Below are 23967 nucleotides of genomic sequence, written 5' to 3'. Positions count from 1 at the left end.
CCTGGAGAGCTCAGACTTATCAGATAAATAGGAATGAGAGACATTGGCATAGACAGTACACTGTATCTGCTCAACAATATTTAGAAACATGCAAGCTGCACAGGGGGACTGATATTTTAGATTTTTTTAAAATTGGACATAGCAGGAATTCAGTGTGTCTTCCTATAGAAATATGGCTTTATGAAAGAAAAAGCAATTGTTCCCACTCCTTCTGTGGCTGTGACCACTTATAATATGTTGTGGTATTTATCTGTGTAGCTACTGGTTACCTTCATATTTCCTGTCAACATCAAACTTCTTTCCTGTCTTATTACATTTCCCTTTGCTTGACTCTCTGCCCCTGTGCAGAAAACTACATGGTTTCTCATAAAAAAGCTATAACGAAACACCTCACTGGGCTTTTGCCAAATTCTGCTTCTTTCCTTCTTTTGAGTAAGCAATGATGCAGAAATGGCAAAATGGATAGTCCAACAGGTTTTTTTCCTTGGTCATAAGGTAAAACTGTTTCAGCAGGAAGGTAAAAAGCTGATAACGAAGATGTCTGAAGCAAAGTATGCTTGTAAGATGAATAAAAGGACTGACTCTGTTGGGTGATACAGATGAAGAGGTGCAATAGTCAAACCATGTAATGACACCAGGTTGGCTATTCTGTGTCCTGTAAGTTGGCTGTGACTCCATTTAACTTCACATATTAAGAGGAAGGGCCACATTGTTGTGATTTGTTATTGGAAATCTACAAAAAGAAGACATTTTGCAGGCAGACCTTTGTCTCCATTCTCAAATTTGAACAATCTGAGCAGCGGAGCAGTGAGGAATGAAGTGCTACACCCTTATAAGACAGAGAAGTTGGAGAACATTTCTGATTTCTTATACATACAGGCATCCAACCTACTCCTTGCTTCTAATTCTAGCAGTGGATTCCACAAGTATTTCTATATCCTTCCTTTTTCTCCCAAGAAACTTCAGCACACAATGCACAAAATAACCTAACTTAAAGTCATCATTTAAGCACCAGTGTGGATGTTTATATATGTAAATCTCTCTCATTAAGTTCCACAAGATTTTTCCTGGCAATTTAGGAATTACCTCCCCACATACTTTATGAAGCTCACAATTAAGCAGCAGCTACCAATTGCATTTTTTGATTTAGACAACCAAAGTAGCAGATAGCTGCTTATACCATTTATGATCTGTCTCACCATTTTTCAGTTTTATAATCTACACAATGGAGAAATGGGTTCTTATGTCAGATTTCTGAAAGAATAGATAGGTTAGAGAATAAAAACTGCTCAGGCAATCCATCAGCACATGAATACCATCAAAATGTCAGAAACAATGGTGAATTTCTTTTGATCAAGCCATTTAAATCTTCAGTCACACAGAACCAAATATTCACAGGGCTAATGAACCACCTGGTAATGAACAATAAAAAATAAGGTCTTATTTAATTTCTCTATCGTTGCAGGCAGTTGTCTGTCTCCTGTCACTTGGTATCAATGAGCAGTTTTCCAGCACAGCTGAAAAAACACTAGATCTGAAAGATGTACAAACACTGGTGTCATCAAACATACTAGCAGCTATGAAAGCCAAACCAGCTTTTGCCAACAGCTGCAGTTAGTTTTCTCAGTTCAGTACAAAGGCTGCGAGTAAACAACAGGTCAGATTAAGTCTTGGATGTAGCAGGAGGCAAATGACAAGCAAGATCGCTTTCTAATGCAAACTACCATGCTTATGGTAGTTCCCATCTAGAATACAACTAGAACTTGAGTCACAGTATTTTTTTTTTTAGTGTTTGTACAGTGGTTAGTTTGTGAACCAGTAACTGTAGAGCCACCTTGCTAGAACAGGTGGATAAAACAGATACAATAACAGATATTTAAATAGATAAAATTATCTTTTCAAACAAGCTCAATTTGGGCAACAGCCCAGCACAAGTCAACTAGATCTATAGTCTTTCTAATGGGATACAAATTTAATTTCTCACTTTGTTACTACCTGTGTCCATATAAACTGTATCCATTTCTGACATGGCAATAGTCCTGCTTTTTGGAAAGCATGCAATATGAGTACAATAATTAAACACCCTTGAATTCTTTGTAAGAGACTAAGTAGTAGTGAAATAGTCTTCATTCTGAAGGGAATAAAAATACTTTCACATGAAGGGAAACTTGATCATTACAAAAATAAGATACTATTTTAAAATAATATTTATTATAAAAAGAAGATAAAATGACACTAGCATAAAATTACTGATCACAAAACATTCCGTTTTCTAAAATTCCCTTTTCTTTTGCCAGAGACAAAATTGGATGTTTTGCTAGATTTTAATATTTCCAGGTCTGGCACATCACTTAAAAAAAAGAACAGAAAAGAAAAAGAAAAAGATCTGCATCACTTAACAAAAAAGGAGGGTTACATTATGGTATCACGGTTAAAATTAATAACTATTCAAAATGTTATCATATGCAGAATCAGATTTTGTTAATTCATTTCAAAAATTCTTACCCTGAAATTGCGATGTTACACACACTTCTACTCAAAGAGAATAGAATGTTATTAAAACAACAGATCTTTTGAATACAGGTCATTGTTCACCATTGCTTTGAACTAATAGACATAGCAAACAATATCTCACATTTTCTGCAGTTCATATTAAAATAATCCCCTTCTTACATGCTTCAGTTCCATATTAACAATAAATAACAGTTAACAGAAAAATACATACAAAAAGCTTGCACTTTCTTTTTGTGGGCTCCTACTAAATGCATGCTTTGGGACAAAGATAACGTGAAGCTTAGATTAAATGTTTGGTCCTTTCTGACTGGTATGATTGCAGAGAATCTATTAAGGACAAAGATTCTACAGCAGGAGTTTACAACCTGCTCCAAATTTTTCTTAACTTGTTTTGATATATGATGGATAATTTAAGATACTTCTCCAGATAGTTACAGCATAACAGTTACGAACTATAATTTACTAAGAGCTTTTTAATGCACATGGGATACAAAATATGTCTTCAGTTGCACATTTGCTTTCCAAAGGGACAATTATTCTTTCCCAGGAAGAGTAATCTACAGGCTTGTAACACTGCATTTTGGTCTCTGTTCCACAGATGCAAAGCAGCCATTCAGTGTATATCTGGCAAAAAATGTCCGTAGAAACAAGCACATTTTTAACTGATTTTTTTTTGTTTGTTTGTTTAAGACACATACTGGGGAACAGATTTTTTAACAGATTACCTCTTTTAGGTTAGTACACAGATTGATCATGCATTTGATATTACCTCTCAATGCAAGTGAACATTTAAACGTGTATACCCCAATTCTGAAAACTGTTTTTCAGCCAGTGTATCAAAGCAGGCAGAAAAGTAATTCAGTTCCCATAACAGTAGTAGTATGTTGCTGCTATTTAATCTGTGGGTTTAGATGCAGGAGAAATCCAAAGCAGTGTTAATAATGCACACCAAGAAGTTCCTCAGTCCATCTACAGAGTGGCAGCCATGCATCTCCCTTCTGATACATTTCTCTAAATGGTTCTCAGCTTTAAGCAACTTTATGAATCCTGTCAAGCAGACTTTACAGATATGAAAATGACTACAGCCCAAAAGTAATGCCCAAATCATCAAACTGTAGCATCAGCATGGTTTTAAAGGAACAGTAAAAATATTTCATACAGTAACTGAAAACATACCTCCTGCCTAGCCTACCATGAAAAGAACAGATAATGCTCTCTGGGTATTTATAGACCAATTACAGAGAAAAGAATTATTGAGAAGGCATGGTTGGGTATTCAGAAAAATGTTCAAATGTGGAATTTAATTTACAGAAAGGGACATCCACAAACTGTGAAATACGTGTCCCTGCCCATCTCAGGGGTGTTGGAACTAGATGATATTTAAGGTCCCTTCCAGTCCTCACCATTCTATGACTCTATGATCATAGCAGGAAACTGCTCTGCTGTTACCCAGTGTCATTGTTCATGTTTCCTTCTACACGCCACCAGTATATCTCTTCCTTTTTAACTAGTGCATTGTTCAAGTAGGTCCCAACACCAGATTGAAAAGAGGCAAGATCCACATACAAAAACAAATTTAGTACTGAGGGCTCAATTATTTTAAAGATATACGTCACCACACACACATCTGCCTAGCTAATCAATCAGCAGTGTAAACCTTAGATAACCATAAACCCCTAGCTCTAAAAGACATTAGTATTTTGTTCTCACTATTTATGAATTTCATTTTTCTTCCAAATCTCCTTTGGTAAAAAAAACCCTGTCTAACAAATTGTAATCCAAGGCTAACAGAGGCATATTTCCCTTAGTGCCAGTTGCACAATATAGCTCAAAATCTGAAATCTAGTATTCAGGGGAGTAAGATTATTAAGAGCTGGGAGCAGAGCTGTCTTTCAAAACATGCAAGCAGCCTTTCACAAGGGATTTACTCTGAACCCATGGAAGCAGCCTTCCTCCCCAAGGGCAGGGGCAATGTAGAATTTGGTAGATCCAAACACTGAGCAACCTTTCTATTTTCTTCTGGTTCTGAACTGTAAATTCAGATTGCAAATGGCAATTTTTTAAGTGCATTCTCTTTCAGAATAATGTCCTAGTATCCCTTTTCTAGGGAGGAATATTACTGCCAGTAGAGGCTTTAGCAGGAGACAGCTTTTTGCTGCTTTTTGCAAAACCTCTGCATTTCCCTGAATGTAAGTTCTCTCTTTCTAGCTGCTCTTTCCTCTATTTTAATTATTTTTCCCCAATATACAAAAGTCATTAAGGGTACAATACAAGTCAACTATTTTTTAACTATATAAAATATTCAGGCTGCATAGTAATAATAATCCCATTAATGCTCAATATCTGATAATCTATTTTTGCTATTAAGAAATGCCTTCGGTTGAAAGACTCCAGGAAATTTTTTTAATAATAAAAGTTCAGAATTTGAGATATACTAATTTTTCTTTTGGAGTACTTATGGAACTTTGCAAGGGTTGCTCTTTTTAGTCAGTCTTCTTTTTAAATACATAACAAAGTAAAATTAGCTGCAATTACTACTTAAGGAAAATCTCATCTCATTTTGGAAGTTAGTAGATTCAGAAACCCAAGAACAGTGCCTTTAAACCATTTCCCATTTATGTCTTTACTTGCCTCCAATCTTTTTAAAAATATATTGTATTTCCTATATTTCCTTACCCTTCTTACCTTAAAAAAATAATTAAAATTTAACAATGTTTTATATTGTCCCTGATAAAATTCTGTGGAACAATTTTAAACTGTTTCAAACCTTTTTCAAAAACATGGTTACCAATTTAACTTGTTTTCGAAGGTATTAAAGTTGTGTAAGAGTAAGGAATAATTGGATTTGTAATGTTCTATTATTTGCTCACTAACATCCTTGACAGTACTTTTTCGGCATTAAAAAAAGTATTGGAAATTGATTTTTTTTAGTGAATTGTATTGACTTTCCCATACCTTCAACCATAGGGCCAAAATATTGGACAAGATATAAACCATTTCTTGTCTTTTTCCTTTTGGTTTGGAGGCAGAGTTATAAAAAACAATAAAAACTGAGGTCCCAGGCCAAAGGTTTAAAAACCATGAGATTTTGTACAAGGGTGTACATCTCAACATATACAGCAGAAAACACCTGATAATTTACAGAGTTAAATGCAATATCCAAGAGGAATCACCTTGTCCTGTTACACCCTTTTTGACAGGAACAAATGTTACAGCATGCACATAAAATAAGGAGAATAAGAAACAAGCACATAGCAATCTTGTATGATAATTGTTCAAAATGAAAAAAAAAAAAAAAAGAAACAGAAAAGTGTATGCTAAGGTAAACCTGTCACTAATAAATCCAAGTTAAATAGTATCATAAATTGATCTGATATTACAAAATATCAAAAATAAAAATGCAATGGTGTATGCTATCAAGAGACTGAAAGCAATCCCTCAAAAGAGGACAGGCTGCAAAGTGTCTGACAGAGATAACAGCACATCATGGTGCCAGCAATGACCAATGGCAATACGGGCACATCAGCCCTTGAGATAATAGCTACAGCAATTTCCTAAAGAACAAAATTTTTCATAAATCTAAACTACAGGTCACTATACAGCTTTTGCCAGCACCTGAAGGCAGCAGCTTGGGAGAGTTTGTGAGCTGTAGGCATAGAATTTTGCTACAAATTTGATATGAATTTTGACTTGGGGCTCATAAATGATACCTCTAATTGAACTGTTCTTTCCACATTACCCCTTTCTTTCCCCTGACTACCATGACTAGCAAGAAAGAACCTAGTAAAATTAATATGAGGAGTATGTGAACATTAAATTGATTTCTCTTTCCACATTTGCAACCATTCTAGTTGCAGAGTTCCTGCTCTGCATCACAGATAAAGATCAAAAGTAAAAGGACATCTGACTCCTTAAAGAAAGCACAGGTCATGTTATAATGCAGTGGTAATAGCACATTTCATGACACCTGGCTTACAAGAGGGAGAAGAGCTTTCTAATGCACTGGTAGAAATTAAATGTATGGTCTTAGTACACCATCTGTAGTTTAAGCAGTATAGTCCCTTTGGGTGCATAGAAAAGAGTGAAATATCTTGTAAATGTGATTAATTTCAGGCAATTCAGGTAGTTTTCTCAAATTCAGTCTGACACAGAAAGATAAAACTTGTTTTTTTTTTCTTACTCATTACATGAAAAGGCTAAGACAATAACAATGAACTTCAGGTCTAAACTGAGCCATTTGCTCAGCATGGTACCCTTCATATTCTTAGGTGGTTCTTTAAGGCACTGACATACTATTCATGGATTTTTTTCTGACAGAGAGTGAATAAGCTATTCTTTTTTTAAATAAGCTATGGGATCCTGTAGTTCCTTTCTTAGAAGATTTAACCTACCTACCTCATTATACACAGACTGATATACTGCTTCCCATTACATTGGTGGCACTACATGAACTTTAATGATGTGGTTTTATCAAAAAATTCAGCTTTCAGACTTTTGGGAATATGTCCTAACTTCATGTCCATTCACAAAAAAGATAACACCAGCCCATGTCTGTAGTGACAATTTGCCAGCATTATGAAAATAAATACTTCTGATTGCATGAAACCTCTGTCATGATAGATCCTCTTCCGAAAACAAGTGAACCTTTTTCCTGACGTGAATAGTAGACAGAGATAGATATGTTAACAAACTTGTAGATTATTGCTAACTGGCAGAGTTAAATCTCTCAAGCAGGAATTTTACTTACCACAAATCACAAGTATGCCATTTCTCCAAACAAAGAGATGCAATTGATCTGTCTTGGGAAAAAAAAAGAGGAAAAATCCTGTTTAATTCCAGAATGAAGTATAATTTGTAGTTATGTTTAATTATAAAGGGAGAGATCCAGTGCCCATGGAAATCAATGGAACTATTTCAAAGTACTTTTGGTCAAGTCCATAAGTAGGATGGGTTTGTGAATCATTGTATCATGCCAATTCAATCCAAACTGCTTCAGAGGATTTACTGAACTTTCAGAGTGGAAGTGTGCAAATTTCACAGAAAATAAAGAAAAACTCCCACATGTGATTTGGGTTCTTACAGAACGTCCCATTCAGAATGCAAGAGAAACTAAAAATACGCTTGGTATTGTTGCAGAGATTAATTACCTTGGCACTCTTTGTAAGTAACGCTGCTTCCACACTACTAGGAGCCATTGGTAAGAAGGGTACATTTTTTCTTAAAAGCCATACTAGCTGCCAGACTGGTAGCTCAGATGAAACCACATCAGTCTTGTGTGGGGTGCCTAGCTAAAACCTTCTGTGCTTACAGACACTTTGCAATTTAGATGGACGGCAAGTAGTTATTATTTACCCAGGGTTTTGGGACCCAAATTCTGGTTGCTGAACCAAATGGCCCTTTACCCTGGTAGCCACAGCAGATCCTATGTGTAAAGGTCTTTTTTCTGCTTTTCATGTCTCACTGTCTTTTTCTGTTCTCATCACAGAGCAAATTCTTCTAGCAATAAATCAACCTCAGTGACAAAATGAACATAGAAATGAGCAGCCCTATAGCCAGAATGGAGCATCTTCTCCTTGGCAGTGCTTCATAATATCCCTGAAGACTAAGTATGAGCAACAGAGAGAGAAGAGACATTCAGGTGTCAGGACACTATCAACTCCTCTCTGTCAGCTTTGACAAAGCATGTAACTTCTCTACCTATTCGAACAAAAGCCTTACCCTCAATTCTCTGTCTACAGAATAGACCTGCCTTAGACAAACTTGGGTCTATAGCATTTCTTTTTCACTTGCATGCATATTCTATTTATGCGTACCTATTGCAGGAAACAGATGCTCAAAAATGAATCAGTATTTTTTTCATAGAATCATAGAATAGTTAGGGTTGGAAAGGACCTTAAGATCATCAAGTTCCAATCCCCCTGCCATGGGCAGGGACACCTCACACTAAACCATGTCACCCAAGGCTCTGTCCAACCTGGCCTTGAACACCGCCAGGGATGAAGCTTTCACAGCTTTCTTGGGCAGCCCATTCCAGTGCCTCACCACCCTAACAGGAAAGAATTTCTTCCTTAGATCCAATCTAAACTTCCCCTAAGTTTTAATCCATTACCCCTTGTCCTGTCACTACAGTCCCTAATGATGAGTCCATCCCCAGCATCCCTATATGCCCCCTTCAGATACTCGAAGGCTGCTATGAGGTCTCCACGCAGCCTTCTCCAGGCTGAACAGCCCCAACTTTCTCAGCCAGTCTTCATACGGGAGGTGCTCCAGTCCCCTGATCATTCTCGTGGCCCTCCTCTAGACTTCTTCCAACAGATCCATGTCCTTTTTATGTTGAGGACACCAGCACTGCACACAATACTCCAAGTGAGGTCTCACGAGAGCAGAGTAAAGGGGCAGGATCACCTCCTTTGACCTGCTGGTCACGCTCCTTTTGATGCAGCCCAGGATACGGTTGACTTTCTGGGCTGCAAGCGCACACTGAAGCCGGCTCATGTTCATTTTCTCATCGACCAGCACCCCCAAGTCCTTCTCCACAGGGCTGCTCTGAATCTCTTCCCTGCCCAACCTGTAGCTGTGTGTGGGATTGCTCCAACCCAGGTGTAGGACCTTGCACTTGTCATGGTTAAACTTCATAAGGTTGGCATCAGCCCACCTTGCAAGCATGTCAAGGTCCCTCTTTAGGGTTCCCTATTTCTTCCCAGACAGGTTCAAGAATCCCACCTGATTTGCTTTGTCTTTTCCATTCCAATTTCACATATAGATTATGAGGAGAAAGTGAGTGGCTTCTCTGCCCGAAGACAACACATAGCAACTCTTCATTTCGGTTAGTGTAAGAAACAGCAGGTATGACAAATAGTAATATAAAATCAGATACACAAATAGAAAAGAAAAAAAATCTCAGTGCACTGGCCAAGCACTAGAAAGGTGCAAAAAAAGAAAAAAAAAAAAAGAAGACCAAACCAAAAACAGCTGAAATGAGGACAACCTACTATTATTGCATGCTTACTTTATAACACTTCATTTAATAACTGGTTCTGAAGTATAACCAGCAGTGCACTGAACATACTAGTAGTATATCTTCTGAGAGGATGAGATGCTGCAAAGGAAAGCATGTGAAGATTCATCAGGGTTAAAAGGAAATCCATGCCATCATACGGAAGGGAATAGTTTTGTTCATTTGTTTATTGTATTAATGCTGTCTGTGCACGTTTTGCATACCCTTCTATTGATGAATTTACAAAATCAAAGAGCACATGAAGCTCTTTCATCTTTTTTGTTTCTCTGCCATACTGATAAGTAAGTAAATCTAATGAGATGAAAGTGATAATCTACAAAGCACATTTTTTAGACTTTAAACATAGATCAATACCAGTGAGTAAAACCATGGCCAAAACTGCATGAAACCTCTGGGCTTATCTGTGTTTGGTTAAGCCATTGTCCCGGGTTCAGCAGTAGCAATCATTTTTCTCCTGCTTAGTAGCTGGTGCAATGCTGTGGTTTTGACTTTCAGCCTGGGAACAGTGCTGATAACACCAATGTTTTCAGTTGTTGCTCAGTAATGTTTACTCTGACCAAGGACTTTCTGAGCCTCATGCTCTGCCAGGGAGGAGGGGAAGCCAGGAGGAAGCAGAGACAGAACACCTGACCCAAGCTAGCCAAAGAGATATTCCATACCACAGCACGTCATGCCCGGGATGTAGAACTGGTGCCAGTTACCCAGAAGGGCTAAATCACTGCTCAGTCAAGCTGGGTATCAATAGGCGGGTGGTGAGCAGTTGTATTCTCTTCCCTTGGTATTTCCCTTATCATTATTACTATTGGTGGTAGCAGCAGTGATTTGTGTTATACCTTAGTTACTAAACTGTTCTTATCTCAACCCATGGGAGTTACATTCTTTCGATTCTCCTCCCCATCCCTCCAGGAGTAGGGGGAGGAAGAGGGAGGAGTGAGCGAGGGCTGCATAGCTGGGCTTAAACCACGGCAGCCATACTTTCCAATATTCTGCAAAATCCCATTCTGGAGTGGGCAAAACAACACATCATGTTACTTAGATATCCCATACACAAAGAGCAGTCAGATCCTCCCATTTCAGACAAATCTGTTTTATAGGGAGAATGACAGTAACTTTAATGACAACAACAATAAATGAAATAACAATGAGAGTAAGATTTCTTTAAGGGAGCAGTGTTGTGCTCCCCATAGCTAGCAAGGTGCATCATAGCAAAAAGACTTAGTTGCTTCCATCTAAAATAACGAAGCCAGCACAGCTAGAGGTTATATGTGCACCAGGAAATTCAGCTGTGAAAGACAAAAAGTATGATAGAAGGCTAACGGTCTGCCTTTCAGATGTGAACAGAAGGCACAGGCATTACTTAACTGCAAAATTTCTTGATTATTTCTCCCAAGCATGTTCATTGATATTGTATATCCAACAAAACAAAGAGTATGACTTCATTCTCTTTATTCTATTCTGACAGACAGTGTATGTTTAGGAATTCCCTCTTGGGCCTGTCATCTGCTTGATATATACAACCTTCAGATATCCAACTTTCTTGAGATTTAAATTGTAAAACTACCTGTCTGCTACCATAGAGCCCCAGGTAGTCCCTGGCAGCTACCATACGTCCCTCCAATGAATCAGTAAGGAGGGCTAATGAAGAGCTCTCACTGTATGTGTAGAATAGAGTAAAACCCTCTGGTTGCCAGCAAATCAAAGATCAAACGAGTATGAGGCAGGACACCCACTTGCATAGAAATGCTCTTGTTGGAGGCTGGTTAGAAAAAGGATCAGATAAATAAGTAAAAAGGTACAGAGGGTGTATGATGTGCCAAAATAGAGAGTGAAAGAACAGGAGACTTACAGCAGAGTTCAAAAGTACCTTTCCCTTTATGTTTTCCTCTGGATAGCTCTGACAAGTATTACTCAGATTTGCAGGATGGGGGGGTGGGGGACTGGTGGGTGGCAGGGGAGGGATGTTCCTTCCTGTTTGTAATTATTAAATAATGACAAGGTAACATTTGAAAACTTAGGAAATCATATGTCATCAAGTATCTATTCATATTTCAAGGACCCATCTTTACTGAATGTGCTGAGTTCATGCCCCTAAAGAGAGACAAAGAAAGTAACTGTTACAATGCTACAAGTAGTCTGGAAAATCTAAATCATGTTATGATGTGGGTAGTGAAACACTGGAACAGGTTGCCCAGAAGGATTGCAGTTGCCCCATCCCTTGAAACATCCAAGCCCAAGGTTGGATGAGGCTTTTAGCAACCTTATCTAGTTGGAGATGTCCCTCGTCATCTTCAGCCAGGTTGGACTAGGTGACCTTCAAAAGGTCCCATGAATCCAGACCAGTCTATGATTTTATGTGAAGACTAAATCATAAAGACAGTCTTCACAAAGCTAATCTTCACAAAGATGTCCCTGCCCATTGCAGGGTGGTTGGACTTGGCGGCCTTTGAAAGTCCCTTCCAACCCAAACTGTTCTATGATTCTATATTTTTAATTAGTCTTATCATAAATAGATTTTTGAAGATGAAATGGAAGACTTTGTGTTCCCCAAAAAAGGAAGTTCCTGGTAAATGTCTTCTTAATGTCATTATAGTGACTATTTCCCTCGACTGACCACAGAAAACACAGATTACCTGTCTTCCAGTATAATGAAAGCTTACACTTCACTAGCCTTATCTTATTCCTCAAAACAGGTCTTGCTATCCATGAGCTATTTTAGACAGATGTTGTTCCAAGCTGTTCTTAAAGACCTTCAGCAACAGAGATTTCAGTTACCTATTGCAGCACTTCCCTCTTAACAGAGCTGCCCCTCAACTGGCAAGAAAAATAAGGGACTAAAGCTATGCATTTCTGTAGGGTCATTAATTACCAGCTTGTCTTGGTAACCTCCACAATTTTACGTAAAATCATTTCCATCCTTGTTGGTGTCTCTGTGCATTTTACAGATCCTTGTGTCATTATTGTTTTTAGCATGTGGACTGCCAGCAAACCCAAGCCACAGCAATTAACATCCAGCTAGGCTTGCTTGAGCAAGACTTTTTCTTGGAAAAGGTTGGAATTAGATGACGTTAAGATCCTTTCCAACCCTAACCATTCTATGATTCTATGATTCCAGTCACGCTATTTGTAACTTTCTGCTCACCCAAGGAACAAGTACTAACTGAGTTTGGAAGAAAAATTCAGACTTTTCTCCATCAGTGAATATAGCTCCCTCTTTCACCAGTATCTTTGCAGTACCCTTTTATCCTATGTAGAGAGTGACATGCTGTTGCGTAGTAAAAGTTTCACTTGATGCCAAAATGCTAATAAACAAAATAAACTATAAAAGCCTATAAAAACCATTAACAGTCAACACAGAATTAACTGTTGAGCAGGGTTTTGTAGTTTTGTACCAAACAAAAGTTGTGCCTGAAAGGCTGGGAGGGAGGAAGAAATTACTTCCTCAATGATTACTTAAGCTAAAAATTAGTTTTTTAAAGACTTTTTTAATGATAAAAAACACTTTCATATAAGACTATGTTTCTTGTACTTAATTGAATACATCCAATCTTATTAAACCCAATGAGATTAAGGGGATATCTTGCTCATGTCAGCAAACAACCAACAATCAAGTCACAAGAAGAACAGAGAGCAGAGTGATGACAGGGCACTGGAGGGAAGCCTCCTTCTAATTGACCACCTGTATCAGCCACAACATCTTAAGCCTTAAACCCTTTGCTGAGGGAGCAGGTTTAACTCTCTCTTCTAGAGTTTTAATGCGATATTTTCATTCTATTCTGATTAAATGTATTGTCAACATTTCATCTGAAACAACAAATCATTTAAATAATTTGTTTATAGTATGTATTAATATATTATAAACAATATATTAATACATACAATATATTAATTATAAACATTATTAATAATATATTAATAATTATATATTAACATAATTAATATATATTAATATATAGAGTATATATTTGTTTATAATATATATTAATATATGTCTCAAAAAAGAAAACAAGAATGGGCTTTCACTAAAAATTATAATTTAGATGTATGTTGATCTAGAAATCAAAAAGACAACTTTTGCAAGTTTGTTTTTTTTTCAGTAGATGGTTTGAATACATTTTTTAGGTCTGTAGGCCATAATTGAGATTACTGTATTTTCTTATTTATAATATTTTTAGATGGAACTTACATGGCTAAAGAATTGATGATTGTATCTGATAGCTAATCTAAAAGGATAGAACCATTTACAATTACTTTGTCTTTCCTTTCTTTCCTAGAACGTACATTTTTGGTAATTTAAGAAAAAAAATACTTTGCATTTATTCACTTGAAATGCTCCACTGTACCCCATAAACACATGATTAGAAAAGATAGGCTTAAGAAGTATGTGTATTCCCTTATTTTACTTTGATTCAAAAGCAGATAATCAGGATTAATTTTGCTGCAGAGCAGAGAGGCTTTTATAAGTCCATAAATTCCAGGTAAAATCCAGTGAATATTTATTTTGAATACTTCGGTTCCATTCTCTGATCTCTCTCCACTATTTAATTTCTTCAGGAATGTATGCTTGAGTAGAACCTCTGCTGTGCCATAACCTCACCTCCTGCTTTCCTATTTCAACTGGTTTTAGAGCTTGACAGCAAAAGTAAATACCCTTTTTTACAGAAATCCATCATATTTTACCTCCAAATAGTTTCCTTAATTCCTGCAGGACCAAGCAACTTCTTTACTCAACATAAAACAAAACAAAAAAAACCACCATCCCCCTCCTCCCCCAAAAAAGTCAAACACGAACAACTCTCCCTCCCCCCCCAAAAAAAGAATAACAAAAATACAATACTCAGACAGTTGCCTTACCTTTTTTAGAGAAATATGTGGCTTCCTGTTGGAGGATGTGTGTTACATTACAGAATACATCTGATTAAAAATTCAACTACATCAGATGCTGGGTCACAGATCAAACATCTTAATTTACTGCATTTCACATGTAGGCAACAGACAAATTAGAATTCATAGTTAAATTGCTGCTCCAACTCTCCAAAAGTGACCATTTGTTGCTAAACATAACTCCTTATCCTTAAGGACTGCTAATGATATAATCACTATCAGTGGAATGCCACCACGGCTTTTATTAGCTCTCTGGGGAAGCCACTAAAAGACTTCCATCTAAAAGACTGCTCTACTAATGAGCTTATGAAATCTAAGATTGACCTGAAAATACACACTTAGAAATGTTATTTTACGCTCCAAGACTGCTGCTCCAAATGTCCAGATACAGAATTTGGGCTTTCTTCTGTCACTCTTCTCTTACCAAAATTATGTTTTGGAATGGGGTCCTTATATGGATATTTGGGAATAAATTTGACAAGATTCAGTTCATGAAGCATGGTGATATAAAGGAAAAGCTTTTTCTGGATATATTTTTTTATCAAGCTGGAAATCTCCATATTGAAAAATTACAAAATCTTTTAGAAACATGTTTTTGTTACAAAAATAACCAAACAGTTATAATGCAGCTATTGATCAACATTTCTGCAATATACTACCACAGAAAATCTAAAAGTATGACAAGAAAGTTATTAATGTCATCTACTGATTTAGCAAAAATTGCTGAAATATTTCCTCTCTGGCCTAAACTTCAACCCCAGAACTACACCCTAACGAATTCTAAAAGATTCAGAGCAAAGAACACAGCATTAAACGTACACTTCAAATCTTAACTCACTCTACATCAAGACAGGCAAAAATCAAGCTCACCATGGAAACGAAGCATTAGTCTGTCACTGTCAGTACAGGAGTGTATACAGAACTGTATAGGAGATAAGAATGTTTTCAGTAATCCATAATACCTGGCCCTTCACATGTTAAAAACTGCTGGGGAAGGAAGCACCAGACAGAAAGGAAGAGATGATAGTAAGGAAATTGTATTGGCTAAGGGCTATATGCAAAGCATAAAACACAAAAGCCAGATAAAAAGAAACATAGCAAAATGCAAAACAGTGTTTCTGCCGTAGGGAATACCATAAAATTTGCTAGAGAAAATGGATTACATGGCCTGACAGCAGTAAGGGGATACCAGAGACTGTTCTTATAGCAGTCTATAAGAACAATTTATAACTGAGAACTAAGCTATAATAGCTATATTGTTACAGCTTTCAGTGGGCCAAAACTTGCAGCTTTTACTCAGCCAGCTCTCACATTAGTACTATGCAGTATTAAGCAGGGGATTTGGGCCCCATCCTGCATTGAACAATCTGATGCTGCCCTGTATGGAAACTCTTGCCCTTCTCCCCCATCCCCCGGCCATTTAAAATAGACACATCAAATTTCTGCAATAGTATTCGCCATTGTCAGACCTGCTTTTTCACTATAGCACTGTGAGAGGAGTAGAGATGTGCATGTCTCAGACCTGAACTGTCTCTTCATCCTTGACTGTTAAGGTATTGCTCAGGCAAGAAAGGGAGAAGACAAGCCAGAGAAGTTGCGAAATACCTCAGAACACGTGGTAAGGTGTAGCAACCCTTTCTATCATACTTTCCCCAGCAATCATAGCAATGTAAGACTCTCCACTGGCCCAGAGGTAACATCTCCTTTTCAACTGGACGCTTTTAAACTCGTCATGAAGATCAGTTGCTTTTAATCACTGAGAAATCAATTGTGCTGACATACCAGTATTGTTTTCCCCCAGGGCCTCCCTCAGTGGCTACTGTGTCCTGTTAAAACACATCATCAAATTAATACTTCTGATGGCAAGTGATTACCCTCCTGGGGTTTTCCAATTGGTTTCCTGTGTCTTTTTAAAACATTACTAATTGATGTTAATTTTCTCACTACTATCCCAGCAGTCAATTTGATAGACACTTCATGATACTGTCACCAATAGCTTTTTCTGTTTTTTATGAAGTATCTATTGCCACACGGCCTTGAAGGACTGCCACCAAACTATGTGCTCAAACTCGAGAGCAATGCACACTGACTGCATGTTTATGGGTAGGGGTTGTGGTCTATATGCACCCCTACAGCACTTGTCACCATCCCCAGCTGTGGAAGCCCCTGACAAAAAGCTGGCAAATACTCCTCCACTTATGTGTTTTCTCTGTTACAAAGACACACTATACAAGAGTTCTAAACACCAGATAAATTGTGGAAAGGAGTCATCACAAGTTTTTTCTGAGGTACACAGTAGATAGAGCAGGAAGAAGAGAGGGGAGGCACTGCATTCCCATAGGACATGGAACTGTGGCTTTTTGGTTGCAGGGCTGGAATTCCTGTTCTTTGAAAATAAACCTATGTATCTCATACTACTGCTAGAACTTTGTACACATCTTGGGTCCTCATAATAACTTCCCTGAAAATCTGTCTTATTTACCCCCTGACATTCCCAAATCTGCTTTTTTTGGTCTTTCTTCAATTGAATCAATGAAATTTATTTGTATAAATGATATTCTAAAAATTATTAATCATGAACAAATGTAAAATTCCATTTCCTCTTTTTTTCAACAAATCAATGAAGTCAAGTATGTTGCTATCAAATGCATGCTGGTCATATATTCATTTCTGCTGTTTACTATTTTCTGTTCAGGAATATACTGTTTCATGAAAGGTAAAACACATTTGTCTTCTAGGTTTTGCAACTGCAAATATTGCACTTAAATTAAGATCACAGACTGAATATCCATGATGAAGGGGGAACTTCAGATTTCAGTGGAACTGGGATTTCACACTAGATGTTACTGGCAAGGATGCTTCAGTCATAAAAGGTGTTTTCAGCAGAGAACTTAAAATCTGGAGCATGTGAGTAACTACCTACTTGATCAAACTACAGAGCAAGAGACTGGCTTTTGGCACATGGGCGCTCAGTCAGATATACATACTAAACTAACACCCACCAGGCAAGGCCGTTTATGAATGTCAAAGTCATATACAGAACTGAAGATTTTGAACAGCTTCCCTTTGTGTCTTAGCTCCACACAATTGCCAAAGGAAGACAGGAAGATGTCCTTTAACCTACTTCTGTACATGGAGTTGGAAGAAAAATTTTAGCTCATTTTACTCTGCCTTCTGGTGAGAGACTCTGAAGTGGGAGCTACAAAAATGTATAGGTAGAGAACAGAAAGGTTCCAGCCATTCCTCTGAGAGGACTTAACACCTTAAATAATGAACAGAAGAGGTATTCAGCGCAGAAATCTTATTTCTATTTCAGTAAGTCAATAGGAAAAGGAAAAATAATACCTTGTTTTCTGCTCCTTCTTTCGAACTAAAATAATAAATAAATAAATAAATAAAAATTCTCCTGTTCCTACTTTCACTGACCTAATAGGGCTCAAAGGAAAACAACAGGGTGATGCAAATCAGCTTTGGTTGACTGGACTGGACTGATGTAACGGTCATATTACTTATGTCCACTGCAAAAGCTCACAGAGAAAGGGAGAGATGTGAATTGCAGTGAACTACTTTTAGACATGGAAACTTTTCAAAGATAATTTTGTTCTGTAACACTGTTCTCTGAGCCTTTTCTCCTCGATAATGCAGCATGACATTGCCATCAACTGTTAGCACTATGTCAAAAAATGCCCTTTGGGAATGCAGTGCCTCTTCTCTGTTCTTCCTTGCTTTAACTCCTGTACATCCCAGACAGCCATTAAGGTGATTGTTTCCCACAGTTTCTCTAATGACTAGATCTGTAAGGAACACATAAAGAAGCTTTAAGCATTATGTTTCTTCTGGGAAAATTCTGGCATTGGCTGTATAATTTTGCAACCTTAACTCTAGTGTAGCAATTTAAATGCACACAAACATGCAGATCTTTTTAATGACCAATCTGAAAAATAAATATATTTCAACTCATCCAACGTAACTGACTTTCAATCTGTACAGCAGGACCAAATTCTTGGGAGAACAGAGGTGAGTGTTCCTTGAGCTCATGCAGTTGCTGGCATCAGGAATAGCTGTTCCTAAAGGCAACCAGCCTGTAATTTGCTGGTACATTTCACAGCCATTTGCTTATACCAGAAGGAATTTGAGCTTCAGGCATCATGGGTTCTGCAGGGGACTGTGAACAAATCCCTTCTTTGTAATGTAGACCCCATATTTCTTCCTCTTCCACCTCCTTGAATCTTCCCCCCCTCCTTGAATCCTTCCTATCTGCCATCAACTCTACACCTTTGTACTGAAGTCAGTCTTTTATTTAATCCCACTTTTCTATGCTACTGCAGCAACATTAGCAGGGCATTGAGAACATCAGAGAGCCTGTCTCTGTGCTCCATTTAAGTAACTAGACTGAGTAAGAAAAGACCCTCCCAGTCTGCAAGCCTGACAAGGTCAGTGCTGAGCTGGCTGTGGTGACAATACATGCACAGTTGCCTCTGTCACTGCAGAAGGGCCCTAGGGTGGGGCAAGCACTGCAAGTGGTCCAGGCTCCTCCAAGACATTACCTCAGAGATCCCCTCACACACCAGTCAGTTTGTAATAGCTCAATCAAAATGACTGCACATCTCTTGAAATATTAACAAACCTATTTCTGATAGGGTTTGTTCCCTGATTCTTGGAAACACCCTTTCCCATCCACCAGAAAGTCCCTGTTCTACAGTAAAAACTGCTTGGTGTTCCCTGACTTTTTCCAAGCACAAACTGACACATAATTTTTTTTTCAAATTGTGAGGTATCTGAATTGCCAAAGTTTTCAGTGACTCAAACCAGATTCTCCCAGAAGAAAGTTTTGGCAGCTACAAGCCCTGCCTACAAATCTAGGTATAGAGGAAATACATTAAAGTATTGAGCAAAATGTCATAGCAGCATGGCTGCAGGACAGTTCAGCCTGATAGTAACAGCGAGTCCATAACCAAGTAGACAATATATACAACAGCTCAGATGAACTCCAGTAAAACCTTTATGCCCTACCACAACATCACTCATCTTCTTTTTGCTAGATGTGTCAGAGAAGAATGCTGTCTAAGGCATTTGGAATTCATGACTAGAAGCTTCAGAGATGGCTTTCGAAGTCCAAAGGTGTGTGACAATTTTATCAGATGGTTCCAAAATTCTTAAGAAATATGGATATGCCTTTTGTGCATATGTGCAGGAAAGATTCCTCTTGCCCACCAGACATAAACTTTCTCTCCTGCTAATACTAAACACTGGGCATGAAATACTTTGGTTGGTTAACAAGAAAGAGAAATACCATTACAAAATTTAAAGACTACAAAAAGGCAGCATTTCATAAGAGCAAGCCAAATTATCAGTTTGCCTTCATCTTTTATCGAAGTTAAAGAGTTGTGATTGTGGCACTAAATAGAGATGGCTAAATCAACCAGAACAGGTAGCAGATACAACTATTTGTTATTTACCTAGATGATAATTCAAGCAGTATTTAGTTTACCAGTAAATTTTTGTTATGTTTCTTACACTGGAAAACATTTCACAAAATCATAATGAGTGGAACTGCATAAACAGGGGCAGCTTTATCCTGCCCCTTGTTGATAACTATCAGGTTATCATATTAGCTTTCCCGTTACAAAAAATTGCTGTTCACTTACATCACAGAGGGCAAGTATAAACAAGCTTTAAAGCAAAAGTTTTGTGGGATTTTATCTATTACCCTTCTTAACTAAAAATTTTTAACTGCTGTAGCACAGCACAATATATTGTAGAGCCCCTATTAAGCATCAACAAAATTGCTTTGCTACAGTAATACGCGAGCAAATAGGGTTCAAGAGAAGTAATCTAATTTTTATCTAATTCTAGTAATTTGATTTTATCAGACCTTAGCTATAGCTGTGGAAATCACAGTTGTAGTGCTAAAGCATTCTACTTCACAAGCCAGCATAAACTCAAGTACTTCAGATACTTCCTTTATATTTTTTAGATCAGTAAGAATATACAGGGGGAAAAAACAAAAAGGTGGCGGCAAAAATGCACCCTGATTAAGCTACCACTTTGTGTGTGTACACTCACAAGCACACCTATAGCCTTCAGGATTTTTGAATATACAGAACAATTGCTTTCCTCCTGTATGCATAAGATAACAGAAAGAACATGGCTCCTCCTGTCCTGAGGTATGCACCACTCTCTAGCTACAGACATTCAATTCCGTTTATTTTTATTCCAGGAAAACCACTACTAATTCAGTTAGCCTGTCTTTAAAAGTAACCCTTCACTCTTCCTCATGCAGACACTGTAAGGGAAATCGTTACGAATGCCAGAGCACTTTTTCCATCAGAAAAGACATATCCAGCCCTAACATCAGGACAAAATAACATGTAAAGGTTTTACTGAAGCAAGAATCTGGCTATTGAGAATTGTCTATACAAACAAAAAACAGCAAATGATGGAGTCCACCTACCTGATTCAGATAGTTGCAAGCTCCTGGTTTCTTCAGAGCACAGCACACCACACACTGCATATGAATCTGCTCGCTCACATACCTGAAAGGTCCATATCAAAACCAATGTGGAACTGAAAACTGTGGCTTTTCAGGAGTTCTAAAGGAACAGAAAAGCTCTTTCTAGGCCAGTTATTTAGCTAATCCAGTTTGCAAAAGCCATGAGGTCTTCAGACAGGAGGCATGAAACTGCCACCATGAAAATGACTATGCTTTTCATTTACATATCAGGTATTTTATAGCACCTTATAAAGGTCAGAAATAATTTCAGAGCCTTGCAGAACTTCCAAAGTGAGGGCTCTTTTTGCTGAAGGACAGACGGGGAAGCAAGCCAACTGACAGATTTTGCACGTGTGTTTTTAAAAATATTTGCAGTACTTTAATCATCAGATTTCAAGGAACTTGGAGAAAACTGCTGGATCCATTTTATAGAGATGAGGCAGTTTATTCACAGTGTGATAACAGGTCATACCAGAACTGGGCAAAGAACGTAATTTGATTTCTAGCCTCTGCAGTACTGCATAGCATCATCTATTTAATTACAAATTATATTTGTATGTATTTAACCAACTAGTAACATCACAGGTGTTTTGAACCTTCACGGTGAATCATAAAAGCACTCTTACCCTACAAAAGTACTTTGAAAGTAAGCATCAGTAGTTAGGTTATCAGCTGCATTTACCTCTAGAAGGCAGCAGCAATCTTACATATGGCATATGTTTCATTAGGTTATGTTTTTGATTTACAATACCAGAAAGGGTTCTGATATTCTGAAATATGTCGGACAGTACCCACCACAATATACTACTCTAGAGAAAGTGTTGTCAATTAGAAATATATTCCAGTTATCAAAGATAAGCAATTTCTTAGACTAAAAGGATTCTGAGCAATTTCATGATGCAGGAAAAGATATTTAATGTAACAGAAAATATAAATTGTCAATTGAGGTGTCACATGGTAAATTAAAAGATTTCACTGTCCACTTCAAAAATAATAAACATGCAGTGGATACAGGAAACCAGAGATCTGTGTGCCTCAGCATATAGAGGTCTGGGTTTGTCAAGAAAAATCCCCTGGGTCCATATATTCTTTTTTTTAAGTAGAACCTCAAAACAGCAATGCTCAGATTTAAACTGGATTTTGAGAGGGTTCTCTTTCCTGTGGCAGGCAGTCAGAAATCCTGCTGACGGTCCAATTTACAAGAAAAAGATGATGTCATTTTGATAAAGCATTCTTCTAGTTTCACATGCCCAAGTTTTCAGACAAATTCAGACTTTCTGATTTCTGTGAAACATCCAAAAGGATCAAGATCCCAAAGAATGCAGGGAAATAGACAGGAAATGAAAGCACAGTATTTATCAAGTTTGCATTTTTAACATTAAGCCTATGGGTGTGTATATATTCTGCTGTGTTCAGGAAACTACACGCATATTGCATATAGTGAAGTCCCTTGATTCCTGTAAGTATAAAATAATAGGATTGAAAATCACATCAACAGGCAAAATGCTGCAAGTAAAAGTATTTATTTGCTTAGTTCAAAACATTACTACATTGATAAAACATTAATTTAAAATGAATACCATAATATATTCATTCAAAACTAGGCTGTTAAGCATAAAGATTTAAATTCTAATTCTTCAAACACGAAATGAAAGAAACTTGCATTTTACAAATAGCTATTTTAACAGATCTTATGAAAAACATGTTGAAAAATAACTGCCAAAATCTCCCTCTTTAGATATACAAAACACCCTTGCTTTGCTGAAGGTATCTTCCTTAAATGGCAAAAATATCTAAACCAACAGCTGTGTCCGCATCAAACCCTACTGAAAGCAGTAGTGATATAAACATATAAAAGCACTGTACAAAGTACAGCTTGTGTCTTAATACTGTACATACTCATATTTGTTTTAGATGTTTCATGAAAACTGCTGTTACCGAACTTAACATCCTTTCCTGCCTGCTGAAAAAAAATTTGCTACCGATATTATCTCTGCTTACTAAAATGTCTCCTTTTTTGAATGTGAATTTTCTCCCACAGTTCAAAAGGAATTTTACTACATATCTCAATGCAAACAGGAGTGAACGTTTTCTTCAGCATATCCGTGTGTAATCCCTCTTACTCTCACTTGGCTTCCCCCTTAGTTTCATAACCAAAACATTATGAAATTTTAACAAATTAGCTGAAGAAATCAGAACTCAAGAACTTCAGTTTATGAGGTTGATCTACAGATTAGGTCACTGTAAAACAGTGTTCAATTAAACTGAAACTAATTGCAAATAATGATGCATGCTTTGTAATCAACATCCCTCTCCCTCTCTTGCTTTCTTTATAGCCTCTTCTGGCATTCCTTCTGGAATGAGCTTTTTAAGAAAGTGCGGTATCCCGGATCATCCACATACTCATTCTTAAAGCGGGAACTCAATACTCTCTGCCTCTTCTTCTCTCCCAAGATAATGTCTGATCCATAAAATGTGTCTTCAAATCTCATGTCAGAGGCTGTGGACTAAAATCAGACATAAATTACACATACAGCTTAATATAGGCCATCATATTCTGACAAGTTACATGGAAACATAGATATATTTGGATAGACTGTATGAAGCTAGCTAGACTGCTATTATGCAGTTACAACCGTTTTCAGGAAGATGCCAAAATATTAAATATATATTTTAAATGTAGATTTAAAACATAATTTTTACTTTTCTGTATTTTGCATGTACTACTGACCATCTAATTCTCCAGGTCTGCAGTGTTCCATAGAAACGTCTGACTAACACTAGTTATTCAGAAAAGTTTGAAATGCAAGGTAATACAGCACAGATCTCTGAAAATAAACTTTCACACTGCTTAATTTGCAAAGAATCAGAGTCACAATTTTGGTTGTCTGTCAGCAAACTTAAACTATTTGGGAATCAACTGAAACCAAGCAGCAGGACAGCAAACAGCAAGCCAGTTGGGAAAAAGCAGCAGCAGAAATTTCTGGACCAACTTCCACTACTGAGTCATGATAAAATTCCCAGTACTGGGAATTACATAATTTGTAATGAATTGGTATAA

At 37.3% G+C, this 23967-nt stretch overlaps 1 protein-coding gene across 1 annotated transcript in view; it reads right to left on the bottom strand.

Annotated features, from left to right (window-relative positions):
* Window positions 1-22469: 22469 nt before the first annotated feature.
* The window catches only part of LOC133207280 (lysine-specific demethylase 4C-like), a 36758-nt gene continuing 35260 nt past the window's right edge, over window positions 22470-23967 (bottom strand). The window contains exon 5 of the mRNA XM_061344043.1: window positions 22470-23413. Coding sequence (XP_061200027.1) covers window positions 23237-23413 — 177 coding nt within the window. The 3' untranslated portion in view covers window positions 22470-23236. The remainder of the gene's footprint in view (window positions 23414-23967) is intronic.

The sequence above is a fragment of the Neopsephotus bourkii genome, unplaced genomic scaffold (genome assembly GCF_033783945.1).
Source record: "Neopsephotus bourkii isolate Nb327-2 ecotype Australia unplaced genomic scaffold, CSIRO-AGI_Nbou_v1 NB_1853, whole genome shotgun sequence".
Lineage (NCBI taxonomy): Eukaryota > Metazoa > Chordata > Aves > Psittaciformes > Psittacidae > Neopsephotus > Neopsephotus bourkii.
Note: the sequence above shows the minus strand (reverse complement) of the source record. Positions and strands in the feature narration are given on the sequence as shown.